Source organism: Hipposideros armiger, unplaced genomic scaffold (assembly GCF_001890085.2).
Source record: "Hipposideros armiger isolate ML-2016 unplaced genomic scaffold, ASM189008v1 scaffold_388, whole genome shotgun sequence".
Classification (NCBI taxonomy): domain Eukaryota; kingdom Metazoa; phylum Chordata; class Mammalia; order Chiroptera; family Hipposideridae; genus Hipposideros; species Hipposideros armiger.
Window position 1 is genome coordinate 1,165,075 of NW_017731738.1, and position 23,870 is coordinate 1,188,944.

The 23,870-nt window shown below is 39.1% G+C and overlaps 1 protein-coding gene across 8 annotated transcripts in view; it reads right to left on the reverse strand.

Annotated features, from left to right (window-relative positions):
* Positions 1-21,877, reverse strand: part of RNF38 (ring finger protein 38) — a 64,592-nt gene extending 42,715 nt beyond the window's left edge. For 3 of the 8 annotated variants that reach the window (XM_019663364.1, XM_019663362.1, XM_019663361.1), the window contains exon 1: positions 21,807-21,877. Coding sequence is in view for 1 of the 8 variants with exons in the window: in XM_019663360.1 (XP_019518905.1) it covers positions 21,807-21,823 (17 nt within the window). In the remaining 7 variants the exon portion in view is untranslated. Of the gene's footprint in view, positions 1-4,830; positions 5,232-5,336; positions 5,443-21,806 lie in introns of those variants that run through there. The other 5 variants (XM_019663357.1, XM_019663358.1, XM_019663359.1 and 2 more) reach the window with 4 other exon arrangements.
* Positions 21,878-23,870: the final 1,993 nt, after the last annotated feature.

Consider the following 23,870-nt stretch of genomic DNA (forward strand, 5'->3'; position numbering starts at 1 on the left):
TAACATTGTTCTTTATAATTTAGCTGGATTAGTAACTACTTCCCTAACTCTCACTCAGTTAAAATTACTGAGGTTATACTGTATCTGAAAATTGATGGCAGTTCTATTTTTCTCTAACCTGGCAAACTGTTGAGCATTACAAACACATGGTAACTCCAGCCTTTTCTCAGAATGCAATTTATATTTAAAAAGTCATGCCAAGCAAACATCCCTGAGATGGGATTAAATCTGCAACTCACACATTTCTCATTTTTAATGTTTATTTACATATAACTGTATGACTAATCCATCCAGTATAACTGAGAAAAGCACTGTTTCACAAACCTAAAGTTACAGAAAACAGTTTTAACCTTTTAAGCACCAACACATTACTATTTTATGACATCTTTTGTTTAATGTGGCCTTTTCCTGTCTTGGTAACCACAATATAACCAAGAATTTAAGCTTTGTTTTGGAGAGTGTAGTAATTATCAGTTATTGTGCTAAAAATAACATAGGACTTAGGTCCAGACATTGTGCCAGAACTTGCTTCCTCCCAAATCGTTTCTGATGAGCTTCCGTCTTCATTCATGTACATTTTCCTCATAAAGGTGAGGCAGTGTGTGTGCAGGTGTATGACATGCAGTTGTAGGCCAGTATTAAATAATGTACTTTCTACAAAATAAGTTGCTTAAAGGCCCAAATAGCATTCCCCAAAATAGCCACAATATTCTCCAGAAAAAAAATTGTTCACTGTTACTTGCTAGTAATGCCAATTGGTCAACAGCCCCAACAGAATAAGGGAAAAACGAAATAAAAGATGAGCCAGGTGCTGAGTGTTGACTCCAACAAGCCCCTTACTCCTCTAGGTCCCAGTCTGGGTACCTAAAAATGAAGAGGTTAAATCCAAATTATCTAAAAATCCAATGAGTCTCACTGCTTCCATGACGGCAAACATTGATCACTTTAAAAGTAATCAGGTAGATTTTATTAGCAATTTAAAACAGTCTGAATCAGTAACCTTTGTTCTGATGAATTCTCAGGTTATACTCCAAAATATAGGAAAAGCCACATGTACAAATACAGAGGGTACCCAAAAAAATGTATACACATTTTAAGGAAAAAACTATATGAAAATTGTAATACTCGATATATACTGATAACAAAAGATGAATACAAGCCACGTGTATACATTTTTTTTGACACCCCCAATATGTTCATCACAGCACGTTAATAACAACAATTTAAAAGGGAACTAGAAGTAACCTGAATGTTTAACAACCTAAGTATTTGCTAAGTAAGATTATGGTATCCATGCTCCGTGGACTATTATTCAGTTGTTAAACCATTCAAGGACTGGTACTACCTACTGGGGGAAGATCATTACTGTCCAGCACTGGGGCAATCATTTTAAAAAACTATTATTCACATTCTTAAGAGCCCATATCTTCTTAGGAGCAGCACAGAGCCAGGGTTGGTGTAAGTTGCTGAAAGGCTCTATCTTTTCTCAATCCCATAAATTAATAAGAAGGGGGAAGAGAGGCCCATGCAACTATTACATGTATTGAGAAGGTGGGCATAAAGGTTAGAAAAAGAGTTACACATTCTTTTAATAAATTGTTTCTTCTCTTCCCCAATCCAGATTTGCCTACACAAGGACGATTATTTTCCCAAGGAAATGTATCTAAAATCATTTTACTTAGGCTGGTAAACCTCTTAGTAGATTGCTCTAAAGTATCTCTTCAGGATTTATCTCTAAGAAATACATAGATTTGGAAACTATCTAGACCATGACCAGTCCAAATCAATACAAAAATTGTGTGTGTCTGTGTGTATTTGAAAAGATAAAGTGTGGGGCCGGCCGAGTGGCTCAGTTGGTTAAGAGCTCACTCAACAGTTTGAGCTCTGAGCAACAGCGGTTCGAGTCCCGGCCTGAGCTGAGCAGCTGCTGAGCTGCCAACAGGTGGCAGGATGGCTCAGCTTAAAAAAAAAAAAAAAAAAAAGATCAAGTGTGACTGAGCTCTTAATAATTCTTATTAAGTAAAAAGCATAATTACTTCAAATATTTATTGCATGTCTACCATGTGCTAGACGATGTGAATACAACAGGAAAAAAAGAAATAGTCCCTGCCCTCAAAGAGATTCAGTCTAGTGAGGGGCAATTCAACAGTAATCTAAATGAGGACAATACAGCCACAGATGAGATTGGAGGTAAGGTGTTCAAACAGAGAGGAGAAGGTAAGGTGTTCAAGTCCTTAATAAAGGAATATGAAAAGATAGGAGTTTGGGGGGGGAAATGGCACTGTGTGCATGGCCCCTCTTCATCTTTTTGCTCAAATTCCTCACTCATTAATTTACAATACAGAGTTCAAATATTTGCTTAATCTCCTCCAGATAGACAATGTCACATTAGGAATTCAAATTTAACATTTACTGAATGAATGAACTATAGGGTTCAAATGTTTACAAACTGTATGTTCTCTCCAGAGAAAAATAAAGCAAGCCATGAGATAACTAAAGTAAAAGTGAAAACGAATGTCTGATATACGTATGTGATTAATAGGAAAACAACCAGAAAACTAGTAAGTAGGCCCAGACAGTATAGAACAATCACAGGACTAATCAAGAACTACCTTTCCAGCAAAATGAATTACAAAATGGTGGTGGCCTAAACAAAACAAGGGCAGCACAAACCGAGAAACAGGTGGAACAGACTGGAAGTAGAAGACAAAGATAATCTTGACTAATAATCTTTCCATACTAATCAATCAATACAGAGATTTTTATCTTAAGGATTTCATACCCATGCTTTCCACCCACTGCCTTGGGGAAAAAGTGAAAAATGAGCACAAATAAAAACAGTCGGGCGGTGTTAAGTAAAAGTCTCATCCAAAGCTGCTGGCAGAGACAACAGATCTACACTCTACATTATGATGCTAACAAATTCAGTTATGTCTGACAATGTCATCCTCTGCCCACCTTTCATAAAAAAAAAAAATCAGGCTGCTCTAGTAAATTCCCAAAACTTACTCAGATTAATAATTGCCAACTTAAAGTTTAGCTATAAAAACAGGATGGGTATATAAACTTCAACAAGTACAGAAACACAAACTACCTTCTAAAATCACAGAAAGGAAGGAGAAACCAGAGGGATCATTAATTAAACTCTCATATTTTACAGATGAGGACCTGAAGCCCACATGGCTAGTTTGTGGCAAAACTTACTCAAGTATGGCCTCTAAAAGGCCACCAATTCTCTTAGAAGTCAGTCTTACAGAAAATTATAGAAATCAACTTAAAATTGAACCCCTGTAAGACTTAATAGGTTTTCAAAAAGTGAAATATATTATGTGAATAAATTTATAAGCCAGCAAGAACTAGAGAAAAAAGTACGTGAAGTGATACAATTCTCACTTGAAAATCCAGTTAATAATTTCATCCTTTGATTTCAGGTACATTCCAGCTTCACTGCAACTGATCTGATATCTATATTTAGTCTTGTATTGTTACTTTAATAGAAATCCAGTTTCTTCCATTAGACCATGTTCTCCAAAGACAGGAACAATTTTAGTTTGATGCCAACTATCCCTAGATCCTTACTGTATTGATTTCATAAAAACTGTATGAATCGATTTTTTTTTAAAGCCTAGTTACCAGGGCTGCTTGTTATTTAGAGGAATTTTGTGGCCAATGTGTTAATAATAGTCTTTGCAATCAAGGCCAAACAGAATCTAAAAATGCCTGCTATTCTAAGGTAACAAATGAGTGTGTATGTTACTGTACACTTCAATTTTCCAACGTTAAGTTCACCTCGTTAAGAAAAATGAGGAGGCCGGCCGGCCAAGTGGCGCATTGGTTAGGAGTTGGCTTGGGATGCCAGTTCTCAGTAGGATCGGGAATCGGATCCCACATGAGGGCCAGTGACATTGCACCCTCTACAGCTAAGATGGTGAACAACAAAACAGCTCGACCTGGAGCTGGGCTGCCGGGAGTCCCCTGCCATGATGTAGGCTGCAGTGGGGCTGGCGGGCAGCATGCGTAAGCTGTGGCCGCCAGGTCTGCCATCCAATGGCCGGCGAGCGACTGCCTCACCCGGGAAGAACGCAATGATAATACCAACAAGGGCCAATGAAGCGACATCCTCCACAACTAGACTGAGGAACAAAAGGGCAGCAACTTGTCTGTTCCCCGCTCCCAATTCCCCAATAAAAAAAATTTTTTTAAAGAAGGCAATTCTCATATGAAGCCAACAAATATGTAAGTATTCGTGTTTTTATTTACGACGGAAAAATTAGCAGACCCAACTTTTACTGAATAGCATACATCATTTTTGCAACACAAAGAAAAAGCAAGATCCCTTACAAGTCCTATACATGGAAATGAAAACTTTATTCTTCGGCCCTCAATAATTTGAAAAACTCCCGGCTCAAAACCATCCTCGCTCATTCTTTAGCCCTGAAAGGAAGAACTTCCATGCCCTGAGAACAAAACGCGGCCTGTCCAGACACTCGCGGACACAAGAGAGGACTCTCCTGATCTGGTTCCGCGTATTCCTGGGTGACATCACTTCACCTGCGCCTCGGCAAAAAGGGAGGGAGCTAGAGAGGGAAGCCATCTGCTAGGCGGCAGCGGGCCGACGCTCCCGTTGGCTGCGCCCGCACCTCCTTACTACAGCCCCAGGAACAAAGAGCGGCGGGCGACTGGGCCGCGCTCCACCGAGCACCGGACAACTAACACCTCTGCTCAGTCGCCAGGCGCGGCCTGGGAGGCTCCCAACGGCCTGCAGCTCGGCTCAGCTCGGCTCAGCCCGTCCCGCCCTCGCGCGGGAACCAACAGCCTAGCCAGCAATACCTGCAAGGGAAGGTTCCGCCCTGCGGGGCTGCTCCCGCGGCTCCTCGCTGGGCCGCCGCCTCCTATTGTGACCGCTCTCCCAGCCAGCGGCCAGCTCGACAGATGCCTCGTACCCAGGCCTCCTCACCCGCGGAACCCGGGTTCCGACCGAGGCGCTGTCACGGCGCTTCCTTCTTCCCGGCACCATCACACGGGCCACGCCAGGAAATGACCGCTGCAAGCCCAGAGCTGACACAATCGGCTAACGCCTCGGGGACTCCATCCTTTCCGCACCCGAGCTCTAACCGCTAGGTCGCTACTCTGCCCCGCAACGCTGCACGCGGGACCCGGCGCCGCCGCACCGCACCTCGGTGCTCGCGGACCTGGCTCGCCACGCGCCGGCGCACTACCCTCCGCTGCGCACGCAGGCGACGCCCCTGGCTGCTAGGCCCAAGATGCGCGAGCACGCGGCCCTCCCACTTCTTGGTTCAGGGTTGCCCCCGCTCCGCCCCCTTGCCGGAACAAACCTAAAGAACACTGCAAGTGAGATCGCCTGATGCTCCGCCTCTTTCTCTCTAGGTTCGGCTCCGCAACGAGCCCCCTTTGTTTCCACCCCGCCGGACAGGGGGCGGGGCGGGGCGGGGCGGGGTTGCGCGCGTCCCAGCGTGAGACTCAGACTAGTTCCGGCAACAGAGCCCTCACGCCGTGCCCCTGCGCAGCCCCGCCCCGGCCCACGTCTGGCACCCAGACACCGGACAGCGGGCGGGGCCGCGTTTCCCAGTTTGTGCACTTCTCTCCCTAAATTGTTGCTGTTGGTCCGTGCCTCCCACTTCCAAAACTCAGCAATCAAACAGTAACTGACCTCACTCAAATTCACAACATGTATTCATTCATGTGGACCGAGGAATTTTTATTGAGGTAGAGGGAGGTGATTAGTCCCACAATGGAGCAAGCAGGTTCGAACCCAACTTGTCCGACTATCAGGCTTAATTAAAAGTGACAGTTTTTCAGACCATACTGAGGATGGGAAATGAGATAGGAACGAAGACAGAAACCTGCTTGGTGGCCTGATCACGTTCAAGGTCTAGAAGAGGAGGTGAGACCTTCCATAAAAGCACAAGAAGTACAAGGAAAAGATAGTTAAATAGTATCGGAGGAAAGGAGGTCAGGGAAGAATATATTATAGAAGGAGTGGGCTTTAAGCAGATAGGAATTAGATTATGTCTTCGAGGATGGTGATCAGATTTTACAGTGGTCCCATTCAGCAAAAATCCCAGGTTCTAGTTCTTTTGGCATTAGTCTCCTTCCCGTTCTAGGCCTCAGCTGCTTCCAGTAGAAAATTAGGGAATCAGACTAAAATCATGTTTCAGGACCCTCTGAATGTCTATGTATGACTAACACTGTATGGTGATTAATTTGTCTCCCATTATCAGACTGAGCACTGGGACTCTGTTTTGACTGTGTAACCCCAAAGTCCAAACCTACAGCCTGAAACACAACAGCAGGTGCTTAGCAACTGTTGAATCAAAATTCCAGCAAAAACATCACAGGCTTTTACAATTCCTGGACAAAGAAAATCTAGAGTGACATAACAGGCTCCTATGCCCCACACCACCATTATGTAGCCCAGTTATATAGCTGACCTCTTCTTCCCCCAAAGCACTCTCTGCCAGTCTCCAAATATTTACGTTTTTTGTTTTCTTTTTTCATTTCATGGTAGAGTCATAAACCCCAGCCACACCTTTAGACGCATACAATATATATTATCCATTTCTAATCTCTGAATCCCTCACAACTTTCCCTCTAGTGCTGTGGATTGACCTAGCATTACAGATCTTCCAGCAGAATCTCAGCTACGCAAGCATCTACATAATACAGACTCCCCTGAAACTGCTTTACTTGTATACTTGGCTATGGAGTTTGTGATCAGAGGGTTAAAAAAAAGGGGGGGGGAGGGGATACCAGGGGCGAGGAGGATTGAGAAAGGGAAGATAAAATACCAGTTGGGAGTTGTCCAGTCATAAGAGTTAGATTCCTCAAGTGCTGAATCTCAGCAGTAAAAATCTACAGTGCTCCAGGGTTCCTAACTCTTCAGTTTACATGAATGCCCCTGGGCTTCAGCCAATCCTTTGTGAGGCAAACTCCTTCAGAACCCTTCTCAAATGGGTAAGATGTAAACAATGCTCCCACACCTCAAGGTTGGCTAGTTTGAAATTTGTACTGTAAATTTCTTCTATAATTGACTGTCTTAACCAGAAAATCTGGTGCAGAGCTAATAAACACCCAAGGATAAGCTTTAAGGTGGGCCAATTATACCAGTTGCTCAACTCCAGTCCACGTATAATTTTATTTGGTGTTCATTCAAAAAAATGGGAAGCCTTGTTAGAGAAATGTCCAATAAACTTTTGGCAATGATGGAAATGTTTGACATCTGCACCATCCAAAAGGTAGCCACAACCTACATGTGGCTACTCAGCACTTGAAATGGGGCTAGTGCAACTAATGAGTTGACCAGGATCAGTTTAAATAGCCACGTGTGGCTAGGGGCAGCACAGTATTTGTAGGAATAATAGCTTGTGACAAGAACTTCTTGAGAATTCTGACTCAAAGACTGCCCTTTCAAATTGGTTTTCAGAACAGAAGCGAAACCATCGATGACTACTAAAAACTTCTTCCTAAAATAGCCAAGTCATTTAATCCCCCTCACTTTTAAAATAAAAATACAGGTGCCTTCTGCTTTTCAAAAGTCTGTTTTACACCACTTCACTTTTATGAAAGACCTACATTAGTACCTGTTTTCGCTAACTGGAAGAAATCCAAAGATGATTTTCACTTTTAGGAAAAAATGGCGAAAAGTGAAAAGAGCATTCAGCACTGGTTTTGCAGCAACCTTATAGAGGCAGCGTGCACCCCTAGCAGCGACTGCCAAGCTCCTTCCCCTGCAACTATGCTCAGCATCTCAGCATCAAGCTGCCAGAGCTCTGAACGCTGTCTTGTGAGCATCTGTGCCTTATCTCGATTTATTTTGTGCATCCATTAGCAAGATGTGTCCTAAGGTAATTGCTTCTTCACTTTATGCCATTTTGGCTTACAAAAGGTTTCATAGGAATGCTCTACTTTCAGATAGCAGGGGAAACCTGTATACCAATACATTGCTTACCAAATACGAAAACACTGAAGTTCCTTGAAGTGTGTCTCTGGTCATTGGGACTGTCTGTCTATCATTCTAATATGTGGGAATAACAGCTGAGATTTTGATTAGGCTGCAGTGGATCTAGAGATAAATTAAGGGGTATTGATATCTTTATAATACAATATTGACTCTAATCTATGAGCAAATGCATCCTTATATTGCTTGAGTTGTTAATTTTTTTCAGTATGCTTAACAGTTTTCTGTAGAGGTACTGTACATTTTGTGCTTAGGTTTATTCTAGGTTATATAATTATTAATTCTAATAATTTATATTAATTCTTTTGAGTTTTCTATACATACAATCCTGTTGACATTAAATAATAACTGTTCAATTCTTTTCCTTTTCAACACATTTTCCTTTTCTATGTCTTGTCTTACTGCATTGGCTATGACCTCTAGTATAATGTTAAACAGATGTGGTGAGAACACGCATTTCTGTCTTATTTCAAAACTGGAAAACTTTCAACATTTCACTGTTAAGTGTGATGTTTTCAGGTTTTTTTTGTAGATCCCTTTAGCAAATTAAGGGCATTTTATTTCTACTTTGTTAAAAGTTTATGATTAATGGATGTTTAATTTTATCAAATGTTTTTGCATCTATGAGATAATCATGATTTCTTCTGTTAATGTGTGAATTACATTATTGGTTTTTGGTTTTAGATGTTAAACTAAATTTACATACCTAATAAAACCACGTCTTATGTATTATCTTTTTTATATATTGTTGGATATGGTTTGCTAATATTTTGTTTAGGATTTTTACATCTGTGTTCTTGAGTAAGATTAGCTGCTTTTTTATTTTACATTTTTGTAATGTCCTTGTCAAGTTTGTTTCAAAGATTATGCCAGCCTCAGAAAATGAAATCAGTGAAAATAGAAAAAAAACACTTTTTCTATTCTCTAGAAGAGTTTCTGTACAATTGGTATTACACTTTCTTTAAATATTTGGTAGAATTTGCTGGTTAGCCAACTGAATTTGGAATTCAATTTCTTCAGTAGTTATGGATTTGTTAGATTTTCTGTCTTTTCCTTATTTCTAACAAAGGAAAACCAACTATAATCTTAGGAAATATATAAGGAAGATCTCACTCTGAAACTCACAATCTCCTTCTAGAAAACTATCTCACAATCTTGTGAATTTGAAGGGTTCTACTGCTGGAAATATATTTTCAAGTACACTGCATAAACAATAAGCATAAATAAATTTTTCATAAGTGATAGTTAATAGTCTGCCAACAAGTAAATATAAAATTTGGTTTTGTGTTCAAACTTGCATTTCTAGACTATCAAAGAATAACTAAATAATGATTATCTGAAGGACCTTAATACAAGAGAGGTGACTATGAGGTTATAGGCTTTGTTGTCTCTCTACACACTTCTATCACAACATCTTACAGTATTTATTAAATGTCTGTTTCCCCCTATTAAACTGTAATAAGCTCCCTCCAGGGCAGGTCTAATTTCTCATTTGTTTGCATATTACTAATGTACATATTGGAAGAATGTTGGTTGACTGAGAATACACAAAAAGGAAGGAGGGGCATCTTCCATTTTAATATGTTGAAAGGCAAGATTGAAGAGCTGCAGATAAAGAATCACTTGTCCAGATGCCAAAGAACCATGGACATGGAGGGAAAGCATTAGGAAAAAAAACTACACACTTTTGGGCCCCACCAAAGAAGGTGCTGGGTAAAGAATGGCCTCCCTGTTAGAAGTCTGTAATTGCTATAAAGGGGAGAGTTTCCCACTGTTGACACTATCAGAAATTGGGCTGTGCTGCCATCATATCCACTGCCACGTCTCCTGGCTGTAACCTCACTTCAACGCCATCCACTACTGCTAAGTTAGTGGCCTCTATTCTGTGTTCTAACAAGCATCCTGCCTTGCAAATATATATTTACTTGACTCTTTTGTTTATTAGACTCTAAACTCCTTGAAGTTATGGACTAAGTCTTACTGATTCCGGCCAAGTCTAGCACAGGCAAATGCTTAATAAATAGTTCAATTACTGATATGCAAATATTTCACAGCAGTGGTATTTCTGATGTTTTTCTCAATAGGTAAATTCCCAGGGAGAAATGGGGCACAGAAACAGAAAAGGTAGTGAAAGAGAGGAACAAGGACATAAAAAATAAATCCCAAAATTTCCTGAAGCTAGCTAGCTCTGTCCACCTGCCTTCCTAAAAGTTCCCCTCCTAATACAAAAACCAGCTAAAGGACCTAATAAGACGAAGCTGCACATGGGAAATGTGTACTGGCCTAGCACTATTCAGGCTATGCAGTATCTACACACAAGACAAGACTTGATCTAATACAAAACAAGCAGTATAAGCACTTTCACCCATGTTACCCTGTCAGAATGGAAAGGTTAATTGCCAGCAGTTGCCAACTATAGCTGCTAAAGACCAGAACGCGGCAGCAAAGGTGCACCCAAATCCAAGTCCACCAAAAGCCTCCCATAATATAGCCATATAGGCTTTGGGGTGGGAGAGTGGTCAGACATCTGTCCCCACAGAGCAGGTGAGAGATGACAAGCACTGAACCGTGGCAGGGGAGATGCCGTAAGGAAAGCACTTAGGGTAGTGAAGATGAGAAGAAGCTAAAGCAGACCCAGAGTGAAAAGTCATCAGCCAGAAAGGAGCTCAAGAGAGATGAGTGAATAAACCTGAGTGCCTAGGATAAGCTGAGTCAGAAGACAGAAAAATAAGAGACTTATACCAAACCAGAAATGGAGAGGCACGAATGCAAAGAAAGCATGTACATCATAGCATATTCCACCTCTGGAGCAGGGTAAATGGGAAAGAGCTGACTCAGGCATTACCTGCCTTAACACATACCTTTGAAGCAGAGATCTCAAAGGTTCCTTGTTCTGTTCTGGTGAACAGGGCACATCTTAGGAACAATTGTAGTTGCTATGACTCTCATTCCAACAGATTAATCTCAGGACAAATCACACTCTGATATTACAGTTTTACCAAATCCTTTGGACAGCCACAGGCAAAGAAAAGAGTTAACCACATATAGACCTAGGTGTTACTCTTTTCAACAAAGCCTAGTATTTCATTGTTAGTGATAAACCATCTCTTATTTTTAAAAGCATGTCTTACATTTTGGTTGTCTTCAGTGTTTTGATATTATAAAGATGAGTATTCTTAAGCGTACATATAGTTTGGCCTGCACTGGAAAACAGATTCATAAAAGGTAAATTTCTAACAGTGCAATTGCTGGTTCCAAGGATATGTGCCTTTTTCAATTTTGAGAAATGTTGCAAAACTGCCTCCTAAAAAGTTGCATCAATTTTTACTTGATCCAATAATAGTAAATGAAAATAGTTGGGGGTTGACTCCGGAAACAGCTGCATTTAAGGGCATTCCCTGAGGGGAGAGAGAGGCTGACCCCATCATCTATAGCAGTAGGCCAAGGACTAGTAAGAGACAAGCCCTAAAAACAAAACTTGGGCCAAGGTACTGAGTGCAGCCATTTTTCATATGCAGCTTTAAATTCTCTTGCTTATAATTCCATCCTGTTAAATCACTGGGCCTTTACTATGTTCTTATTAAATGCAATAGCCTAGGGAACCTGGCCCAAACTGGAGCCAGAATGACACCAGTGAGAACAGCAGCACTTAGGAAAGCAATCTTTCAGGGAGTCCCAGAAACAGCTGGGGAGGAAAGCCAGTTACACTGGTCCACTACAGTTAAGAGGAGCTGGGACTCTAATTATTAAGAATTAGGCACTAATGGGGGGCTGGCCGAGTGGCACGTAGGTTAAGAGCTGGCTTGGGACGCCAGCTCTGAGCAGTGGGGCCCCGGTTTGGATCCCACATGGGGCCAGTGACACTGCCCTCTACAGCTAAGATGCTGAACAACAGCTCGGCCTGGAGCTGGGCTGCCGTGAGTCGACAGCGACAGCGTAGGTTGCAGCCCCTGCTGCAGTGGGTTGCCATAAGCTACTGTGTGTGGCTGGCAGCCAGTGTGAGCTGCCAAGAGCCGCTGTGAGCGGCCGTTCAGAGGCCGGTGACCAAAGTGCCTCACCCGGGAAGAGTGCCAAAGATAATACCAACATGGGCCAATGAAGCAACGTCCTCCACAACTAGACTGAAAGAACGAAACGACAGCAACTTGTCTGTACCCCCCCCCCTCAATTCCCCAATAAAATCTTTAAAAAAAAAGAATTAGGCACTAATGTAAAATATGACTTGAAAAGCCAATAAACACGGGCTATACGTATATAAGGGCTTCAAGAAAATAAATAATTGATGGTGTAAGCACTGATTAAGAAACAGAGAAGCACAGACAACTAGCTCCTTCACTTTGGGGAGAACATGAAAAAGCAGTGTTGAAAAGGGACATGGGAATGAGAAGGGATCTTAAAATATTTGAGATGCAAGAAACATGAGAATGTTTTCTAAGTGGATCAGACCACATGAACATCTTATAACTCCACCATGTTTGATTAGGAACAGACTTTCCTTTATGGAATCCTGGTGGATCTCATATGACTTCACAGTTGATAACTCGCTCTGGATGTTCCCCCTGCTATAGAAATCTAACATCTTGCATTCCTGAAATGTGACCAGCTCACTGAAGCGGCCAGTGTCCTCCTGGTGGCTTCCACTGATGACACACTTTTAGAACCCAGTCTGAGCGGTTTTGCACAGACACTGTGATACATGGGCACATCCCAACAAACCCTGTAGCCTGCTGATGCCACCCACATTCAACAGGCCTTTCTAGACTTTACTTAAGTTAAAGAAGGAAGTGTGTTACCTAGGCAGAATTCCAATTTATACCACAAAAAAGAAATAACCTTAAATAAAAACCCTAAAGCAAGACAATTCTTTGTAAAGCAAATATAAAATTTAAGCTCCCACAGAAAGTTAATTTGTCCTCCCTGCCTTTGTTTGCCTGTTCTTGTTATAATAGTGTTTTATAAATAAAAACAAAATAAACTTAGCAGGCAATGATATTTCAAAGCCCCTGCCCACCCCCCACCCCCCCAAAAAGAATGCCAAATTAACAATGATCTCAAAACACCTATCATTCCATGGTATTTCTAATCACCTCAGCTATTTCCCAATAAGGCAAAAAGAGAATCTATTTAAAAACACATTGGGACACATAATACCATATAGCTCAGAAAGTATATATAAAATTTACAAATCTTTAAGTAAACGTAGGTAAATATCTGGAGACAGATTTCTTAAACATGAAAGCAGTGGAATACATTTCAAAGAAATATACCAATAGATTTGCTCCTAAAATAATTTTAAATTTCTGTATGGGAAAAAAATCCATTAAAAATTAAAAGCTGTGATTTTTTTTTTTTTACAAATATGATGAATGATTAATGTTCCCATACACAATGAGCAGGAATACAGGAATAATCCCAAAGAAGAGAAAACTATGCTAAAGACAGTTTTAAAAAAAGCAATACAAATGACTAATGAACAAATGAACATACGAAAAGCTATACAACTGCAGTGGTTATCAAAGAAATACACATTAAAGCAATTTAGACACCATTTCTCAATCATATTCACAAAAAATCCTTTGTGATATTTATATCCTTTTATTCAATTCTACTCTAATAATCTAGGCTCAAGAAATAGATCATTCAAAACTTATTACAAATCTATAGTAATCAAAACACTGTGGTACTAGCATAAAGACAGACATATAGACCAAAGGGATAGAATAGAGAGCCCAGAAATATGCCCTTACAAATATGTTCAAACAATATAGACAAGGGTGCCAAGGTCATTCGATGGGAAAAGAACAGACATTTCAACAATGGTGTTGGGAAAACTGGATATCCATATGCAAAACTATTAAGACAGACCCTTACCTTACACTGTACATTTAAATTAACTCAAAATGAGTCAAAGATCTAAACATAAGAGCTAAAACTAGAACTTTTACTAAAAAACATAGGAAAAAAGCTTCTTGACATTGGGTTTGGCAATGATTTCTTGGATATGACACCAAAAGGACAGGCAACAAAAAGAAAAAAACAGATAAATCGGATTACTTCAAAATAAAAACTTCAGTGCAAAGGACACAATCAAGAGTGAAAAGGCAACCTACAAAATGGGAGAAAATGTTTTATAAATCATATATCTGATAAGAGATCAATATCCATAATATATAAAGAACCCCTACAACTCAACAAAAAATAAAAACTGATTTTAAAAATGGGCGAAGGACTTGAATATACATTTCCCTAAAGAAGATATACAAATGGACAATAAGCACATGAAAAGATGTTCAACATCATTAATCAGTATGGAAATGTATATTAAAACCACAATGAGATACTACCTCACACACATTAAGATAGCTCCTATTAAAAAAAACAAAAACAGAAAATAAGTGTTGACAAGGATGTGGAAAAACTGGAATTCTTATGCACTTGTTCGTGGGAATGTAAAATGATGCCGCTGCTATGAAAACCAGCACAGCGGTTCCTCAAAACATTAAAAATAGAAATGATCCAGCAATTCCACTTCTGAGTATATACTCAAAAGAATTAAAAGCAGGGTCTCAAAGAGATATTTGTACACCCATGTTCCTAGCAGCATTATTCACAACAGCCAAAATGTGGAAACAACCTAAATGTCCATTTATGGGTGAAGTAAATAAAATGTGTTATATACATACAATGGAATATTATTCAGCCTTGAAAAGGACGGAAATCCTGACACATGCTACAATGTGGATGAACCATGACAACATGATACTAAGAGGAATAAGCCAGTCACAAGAAGAGAAATACTTATATGAGGTACACAGAGCACTCAAATTCATGGAGACAGAAAATAGAATGGTGGTTGCCAGGGACTGGGAGGAGAGAAGAATGAGGAGTTATTGTTTAATGGATGTGGAGTTTCCGTTTTGCAAGATGAATAGAGTTCTGAAGATTCACTGCACAACAATGTGGATGTACTTAACACTACTGAACTGTACACATAAAAATGATTAAGATGATAAATTTTATGTTAGGTGTACTTTATTACCACAACTATAAAAGAAAATCTCATCACAGCAGCAAAAGCGGTGTTTAAAAAATATAAGCCAGATCATGTCACTCCTTAGCTTAAAACCTTCCAAAGGTTTCCATAACCAGCAGAATAAAATATAAAGTTCTTTCCCTGACTTACCAAGATCTACATGATCTGGCCTGTGCCTACCTCTTCAACCTCATCTCATACCACTTCCACCCTCATCCATCTTGCTTGTGCACATCAGCCTTCTTTCTGCTTGCACAATCTTTCTAGACTTAGGGCTTTTTCACAGCTGTTTCCCCTCCCTAGAACTTGTTCATTCTTATCATTCAGCTCTTAGCCTAAGTGTCACCTTCTTAAGGGCCTTCCCTAACACTTAATCTAGAGGAGCCAGCTGCTCAATTACTTGCATAGCACTTGAGAGGATCTGATTATTTACTGGTTTATACATTCGGTTCACTTTCTGCCCCTTCCACAAAAAAATAAGCACCAGAAAAACAAGGATCTTCCTTGTCAGCCTTTTCACCACTGTATCCTGGTGACTCAACAGTGCCCAGGACATTGCAGGCACTTAATAAATATTTGCTGAATGAATAAATGCATAACAGTTTTCTTTTTAAATGCTTTAACGCTCCATAATTAAAGACACACTAAGTAAACTACCATGGAGCCTTAGGATGGAACATTATGCAGCCATTTTAACTGATGTTTCAAGTATATATAGTGTGCACATTATATTTTCCAAGATGGCCATAGTAAGTTCTCCTGCCTTTCATTCTCTTAAAACATTGTTGACATTCCTCCTCAGTGGTGGGATTGATGTTTCCTCCTCTTGAATTTGGGCAGGCCTGTGACTACGGTGGAAATGGTGCTTTGTGACTTGTGAAGTTAGGTCATAATAGGTCATACAGCATCTGCCTGGTCCTTTTGGGATAGTCACTCTTGGGAGTCAAGTTGCCATGCTGTAAGGAAGCCCAAACTACATACTCAGGTCGACGGCCCCAGTTGAAGTCCCAGCATTAACCTTCAGACATGTAAGTACTTCAAGATGACTCCAGCCTCAGCCACCATTTGACTGCAGCTGCATGAGAAACTCCACACAAGAGCCACCTGGCTAAGCACAGGAAACCCCAAAACCATAAAGATACTAAAAATATGCTTTGCTGAGTTTTAGGGACACCACTGTCACAGATAATTAGGACAATTTAGCTTTATTTTAACTACGCAGAGAAATATTTGAAGGAAAATGCTATGTTAAGACTAATTAATCTATTGAAAACTGGTGAGTTCACTTATGACATGGTCTATTTCTATGTATTTCCCAAAATTTCCATAATGGACATAACTAACTATAAAATTAGGAGCATGGGGAGATTTAATTTAAAAAAAATTTTTTTTAACCACAAGTGGCAATAATAATAATAATAAGATCTGTAATTGGCTTTTATTTAACTAACCATGGAAGATTTAGTAATGTACAAAAAGCATATAAAAAGATGCTCAGCATCATTAATCATTAGAGAAATGCAAATTATAACCACAATGAGATGCCACTTCACACTCGCTACAATGGCTATCATTTAAGAGAGAATCAAAAAGTGCTGACAAAGATGTGAAGAAACTGGAACCCTCGGGCATTTGCTGGAATGCAAAATAGTGTGGCCACTTTTGGAAAAAAAGTTGAACAGTTCCTCAAAATATTAAACAAAAATCTATCCTGTGACCAACTAAACAAAACCCTACTTACATGCAAAAGTTCACAGCAGCATTATTCATAATAACCAAAATATGTAAACAAATATCTATTAACTAGTGCGTGGATACACAAAATGTGTTATATTCATACAATGGAATACTATTCACCCATAAAAAGGAATAATGAAACACTGATTCATGCAACAACATGGAAGAGCCTTGAAATCATGCTAAGTGAGAAAAACCAAACACAAAAGGCCACATATTGTGTGACTTCATTTATATGAAATGTGCAGAACAGGCAAATCTATAGAGACAGAAAGATCAGTGATTTGCCAGGAGCTTGGGGTGAAGGGAAGAATAACGGGGAGTGACTGCTAATTGGTATTGGTTTTTGAGGGGATAAAAATGTTCTAAAATTAGATGGTGGAGATAGTTGTTCAACTCTGAATATACTAAAAACCACTGAAATAAACCACTTTAAAGCAGTGAATTTTATGAATATGACTTACAGCTCAATAAAACTGTTACTTAAAAATTTTTAAGAGCAAAAACTTTAAAGCATGTTTTCTGATGTTATAGGAGCTATTAAATCAGCTTGCTAATTATGTTATTCAAATTATCCTTATTGTTTTGCCTACTGTGATGGACAAATTTTAGGTGACCATTAGTCATGCCCTTGTATAACCCTCTCTCACTGATGCAGTTAAAACCTGTGACTTGTTTCTAACTGAAAGAGTATGGCAAAGATGATGGGATGTCACACCTGTGATTATGTTTCATTATATAAGTCATCATCTCAGTCAACTGGAAAGATTCTCTTTCTCGTCTAGAAGAAGCAAACAGACATGTTGTAAAGTATATATGGAGAGGATCACATGGCAGGGAACTGTGTGCAGTCTCTAGGACCTGTGGTTGGCTTCTAGTCAATAGCCAGTAAGAAGCTGGCATCCTCAGTCATACAGCCTCTCAGAAAGGAATTCTGACAACAACCAGAATGAACTTGGAGGAAGCAGATCCTTCCCTAGTTGAGAACTCTAGATATGAAAGAGTAAGGCCCAGATGACACCTTGATTGCAGTCTTGTGAGACCCTGAGCAGAGGACCCAGCTCAGCCTTGCCTCAACACATGACTCACCACTCTCAGAAACTATGAATAAATGTGTGTTGTAAGCTGTTACATTTATTATGCAACATTTGTTACATAGCAACAGAAAATCAATATACCTGTCAACACACTTACCTCTTAATTGGTATTCCTACTTTCAAAACATCTGTATACAGTTGTAATTTTGTCAATTTTTTGTTGTACTTCTATGAGCTTTGGCTTAAATATTTATAGTGTGATGGTTCACGACTTCTGTACCAGATTAATAGCCTTTGCTTTGAATTCTATTTAAAATGTCACTCCTGCTTTCTTCCTATTTGCATATGCTTGATACTATCTTTATCTTTTACTTTCACTTTTCTGTGTCATTTTGTTTTAGGTATGTCTCTTATATAAAGTATATATAGGTGGGGCCGGCCGAGTGGCGTGATGGTTAAGAGCTGGCTTGGGATGCCAGAGGACCCCGGTTCGGATCCCACATATGAGGGCCAGGGACACTGCCCTCCACAGCTAAGATGCTGAACAACAGCTCAACCTGGAGCTGGGCTGCTGTGAGTCGCCAGCGATGGCGTACGCTGCAGCCCCTGTGGCAGTGGGTTGCCATGGGCTGCCGTATGTCCATGGGCTGCCGTATGTAGCCAGCAGCCAGAGTGAGCGGCCGTCCAGAAGCCGGCGACTGATCTGCCTCGCCCGGGAAGGACGCAATGATGGTGCCAACTTGGGCCAGTGAAGCAACGTCCTCCTCAACTAGACTGAAGAACAAAACGACAGCAACTTGTCTGTTCCCCTTCCCCAATTCCCCAGCGCTATTCCCATCCCCCCAATTCCCCAATAAAAATCTTAAAAAAAAAGTATATATAGGTGACATTTTGCTTTTTTAACCCAGTCTATAATTTAATAGCCTAACAGAAATTCTTATTTATTATAACTGATTAACTTGGCCATATTATTTTGTTGTTTAGCCTTACTCATTTTCTTTAAAACCTTTCTTTTTCATTAATAAATCAAGTTTTATACTTCTTTATTTTTCCTCTTTTGATGTAAAATTATACACCTTAGCTGTATTCCACTATTAAGCATAAATATCAAGAATAAAATTTTATGAATTAGTCCCACTCCCACTAATTTTTAAGTGATAAACAATGCTCATTTTTAAAAAATTCTAATTCCTATCTTAAGCTAGAGGATCTTTCTCTACCCCCTTTTCTCTACCATGGAAAAACTGAGGGACTTAAGTATATATTTGTGTTCCTAAGAAATCGCCTGTAAAATAATTTTCTGTGTTTAACTTTTTGCTGTTATGTGAATTGCTTTGCCCAATATAAACTGAAAAATATGAGAGTTTGCAGTATTTAATAGTAAACCTCAGAGCTGGCATCAGTTCCTTCCAGTACTATAGGCTACAAACTGATGTACGTCAGCAGAGAAACTTAAGTTGGAAAATAGACAAAGCCATAAAATTTGTGGACTTGCCACCATTTCCAAGGCTATAGAAGGGAGGCCCAACAACTGGACTGGCCCTTTTTCTCCCTGCCTGACCACTGGTTCCACTCCTAGTCACACATAGATTAGCTAAAATAGAGGCAACTTTTAAGAAAAATCACCTTTTATTCCCAAATCTGAGAAATGGACTATGCCTGAAAATTGAGTGAGGATAATAAGCAAAGCATCAATGTATTCTGACAATATGTTCAGAATAGCTAAGGAATTATTTTATAGGACTAGTATCAGGGATAGACGATCTGGTCTAGCCCCAGCACTGTAGGGTGATTCCTGAACAACTCATTTTTCTCCCACTTGGGTCACAGCTTCCAATTTTATTTTTAAAAGAGGGTTGGATTAGCTGTGTTCTACAATCCCTTCAATTTCCTGAGAGAGAGAACATTCAAGCAGTATGCATCAGGCAGCAAGTTCATTTTGTTTTTGCAAAACCAATACTCATTTGTTATAGAAAGAAATAAGTCAGAAGCTGCTGCAAATAGAGAGATTTGATTTTTAAACATTCCATCTACCACTCTCCTCCCCAAAATGATGCCTGATGATCCTATTCAAAGCAATCTGTACCATCCAACTCTTAGTGGTCCCCATCCCACTTTTCTGGCTCTACATTTTCTTTAATCCACTGTGCTTATTCTAACATACTATATAATTCATGTATTATGTTTATTTTTATTGTCTGCCCCCCTCGCCCCCAGTTAGACTGTACACTCATGAAAAAAACAGCAGTCTTTATTTGTTTTGGATATTGATGCATTCTCTAAGTGCCTAGACACATAACTGCCAATCAATAAATATTATTTACTGACTGAATCAGATGAATAAATTATAAACATAGTCAAGAGATCCTAATCAATTTGCTCCATTTCCCTCTGGGAAACAATACAATCATAAGTGTACACATGGTAGGCAGGAGAGAGAGGAGAGCAGTTTCTGAAAGTTCTTTGATCTACTAATTAGGTGACAAAACCCCTTAAACTTCTCTTTCTCCTTCTCATGTATTTCAGGAACAATCCCATCTCCTAAAAGCACAAAATCAGTCATACAAAGATTCAGAAATTAGGAGGAAAACCATTTTAAAGTAGATGGAAAGCATCTGGTAGAGGTGGACAGAAATGTCATCTCCAGACTTTAAACCAGGAGACAGAACAGGGCAGTTTGGCTTTCCCAATGTAAATAAACAAATGCATACAGGCATATTGTACTTAGCAGGGGAAAGAAAATTTAATCCCAAAATATCTTCACAATTAGGAAACACAGCTGTTTGTAGTATTACTGACCTAACGTGATTTTGCCTTTCCCCTCTATCATCATTATATTCAAACGCTCATTTCTAAAATCTGTGGTATAATAAAGTTTATGGAGCCAACTACATATACTCTACAAGTCTCTTTCAGTGGCTTGCTTCTAAAAGAAGTTAAAAGTTAAACCCATGCCTCTGGATTACTGTAATAATGAGAGAGACTCCGGAATGCTAAAAGCACACCACTCTCACTGTCAACAGAATGAAATCTGTCAGAGCAAAGCTCACAGAAACAGAGCAACACAGAACAAAGAAAACCATTTGGAAAATCCCAATGATCAACCAACTTCTTGATCTAGTTCCAACAGGATGAGGGGAGGAGGGTCTTGATTAAAACAGCAGAGAAAAATATCACTTGGATTGGTCTGCCTGGGGAAACTACCAAGGGAGTGATACATTCCTGCATACGAGACACAGGAAATGGGAGGGAAGCCACCAGAAGCTGATGGTGGAAAAGACTAAATTTAAGCCCAACATCAGCAGCCAGATGTTCCAAACACCAAGCCCACATTAATATCTACTGCAAGGGCTGGGCCATCATGGGTGCTGATGAGTACTGGAAAGCTCCCAAATACCAAGTTTCTTTAGAGATAAAAAGAACAGAAGCAAAACACCAAAATGAAACAAAACCACCAAGAGTTTGGACCTGCTTTAAAACAAAGAAACAAAACCAGGCCCAAAGGAGGTTTCTTTTGCATGAATCAGACAGGTTCCATTCTCATTTCTCAACATTTAAATTGGGCTTTGGAAACAGAGCCCCCCATAAAGGAAGTATGAGAAGAAACCATAATCTAACATGATCAACTACAAAACTGAACCAAATTGGAATGTCTAAGATATTTCAAATTGGAAACATACAAATTGATTAGAAAGTTATCAGCTTTGGGAGCTCTTGTTCATATCATAAGATAATCTATTCTGGCTGTGCAAGAAAAGAGGCAGCATGGTGATGGGGACAGGGATGGGGGGAAGGAAATGGAGGGTTTACCAAGAGTCTAGCCCACCTCCTAGGAATTAGCCCTAGTTTTCCGGAACACACTAATAATATGACACAAAAACCAGCAAAGGCCCTCTGCATCTCAACATTGTGCCCCACAAGTCACACTCCCCTGGCTCTATGACCAGAGTTATACAAGTGAGTCCAGCAATATCAGGGCAGTGTGCATTTTCACCAAGGGAAACATCAACATGGACCTCACCTTGTCAGTGTCATCATGACAAATGTGGTCGTGATGGATGGACTGGCACTGAAAAGAAGCACCAACACTACCTACAAGAGAAAGGGAGGAAAAGTTAAGATGCAGTAATTCCTTACATTTAAACTGCTTTTCCAATTAAAAGTGCTTTCAAATCCATTATCCCATCTAATCTTCAACAATACTCGGAAGTAGGCAGGATAGGGATTATTATTCTTGTAGTTTAACTGAGCAAAACAAAACAGGGAAGCTGACTTGCACAAAGTAGCAGTCAGTGCAATAGCAGGTCTAAAACTAGAACCATTATTTAAACCCCTAATTCACCACTTATTGCTAGACTGAGTGGTTAGCTTTCAAAGTAAGGCCACCCAAATAAACACAACAGCCCCCAATAAGGCAAATTTCTTTTTAGAAGAAAACGTATATTCCTTTTCAGACTATACATACTTTCTTTGAGAAAACAATATATTCTCACCATATAAATAACACAATACAAAATCATAAGATTATAAAAAGGTTTTACTTTAAATGTAAGCATTTTTAACACACCCAACCATTTGTTAATTTGAAGAACTATCTCTTAATAATAACTGCTCTATAATAGTGATGTTTTTAATTAATAGGAAAACAAATGATCATTCGATAAATGATTGGAACCGATTAGTCATTTGAAAAAAGATTCTGTTCCTATCTCACACTGCACAAAAACATTGTGGCTCAAAGTTCTATGTAAATGTAAAAAGTGAAACCAGTTTATTTATTTTTTTAATGTAGACTTTTAAAAATAATCTTGGTGTAAGAATAACATGAAAGAAGATACTAAAACAAGAGGCCGTAAACGAAAAGTCAGCACCCATGACTATGGACCAAAGATGAGTAAAACCCCTTTCTCCTTATGTATGAGAATTTAACCTTGGATTAATCCATTACCCTGATTAAGACAGCATACCACCTATGTTACTTGGCAATATTGCTTATGATAGAAATTACCAAATTAGTAAACTGCATCTGGACTGGAAGTATAATAGACACTTAGTAGAAAGCCATGTTTTTGAGCATGGTTACCTGTTAACTAGGAATGTCCCTTGCAGAGGGTCCTAGAAACTATGCCTATGAAGTTCTATCCAATGTGGATATTATCTCTTTGAATCTGAGCTGTGAGAAGAGTATTCCAGAAAGTATGAATTGCTACATACATGGACTGCTGCAAGGACTCCCACTGTCATACTGACAAGTTATAGCTTCTGTTCTGTACCCCTCTGAATAAAGTGGTGATAAGTGAGACCTAAGGTGGCTTTACCACTCTGAATGTGTAAATGTTTAGATGAACCTAAGACCATCCCATCACCATCTCTGTGAACATTACACTGACAAATACCATATTTTGTAAATTTATGATACCATCAATTCAGACGTCCAGTTATTCCATATGCCATTGAGAAAGAATGCTACCTACTAAATTTGACACCTGTCTTAATACTAAAAGTTTTTATTTCACACTTATTTTAATAACTATTAGAACTTGTTTAAAAGTTGGTTTTTATCATATATTACTTTTATGCATTCATAAAAAGAAAATGAGAAAATTATATTGGCAATAGCAGAGAAATTTAAGAACTACAAAAGATAAAAAACTCCTTATTAGACAGACTTACCAGTTAATTTCTTTAAATGTACAGATTCAATAATCCCAGGAAGTGACTATTCCTAACCTACTCAGTATAAGATGTTGTCTCACAACTCATTTTATACTGACATCAATTATAAAATATAAAAAGGATTACAATAAGAAAACAAATTAATTCCAAACACAGGAATAAAAATACTAAATAAAATTGCAGCATACAATGTATATATAGCATAGTGACAACATATGTAATATAGTGTCTCACCATAATCTACTCATATTTACCTAAGGAAAGCCTGATTCTTTACCTGATTTAATAAAAGAAAATTTATCAACAAAGAATTAAGGTACAAAACAATTTTTTAAAGTTTGATCCCACCAAAAGATGCTGAAAAAACATTTAACATTTAACAATTTCTATTTTTCTTTCTTTTTTTTTT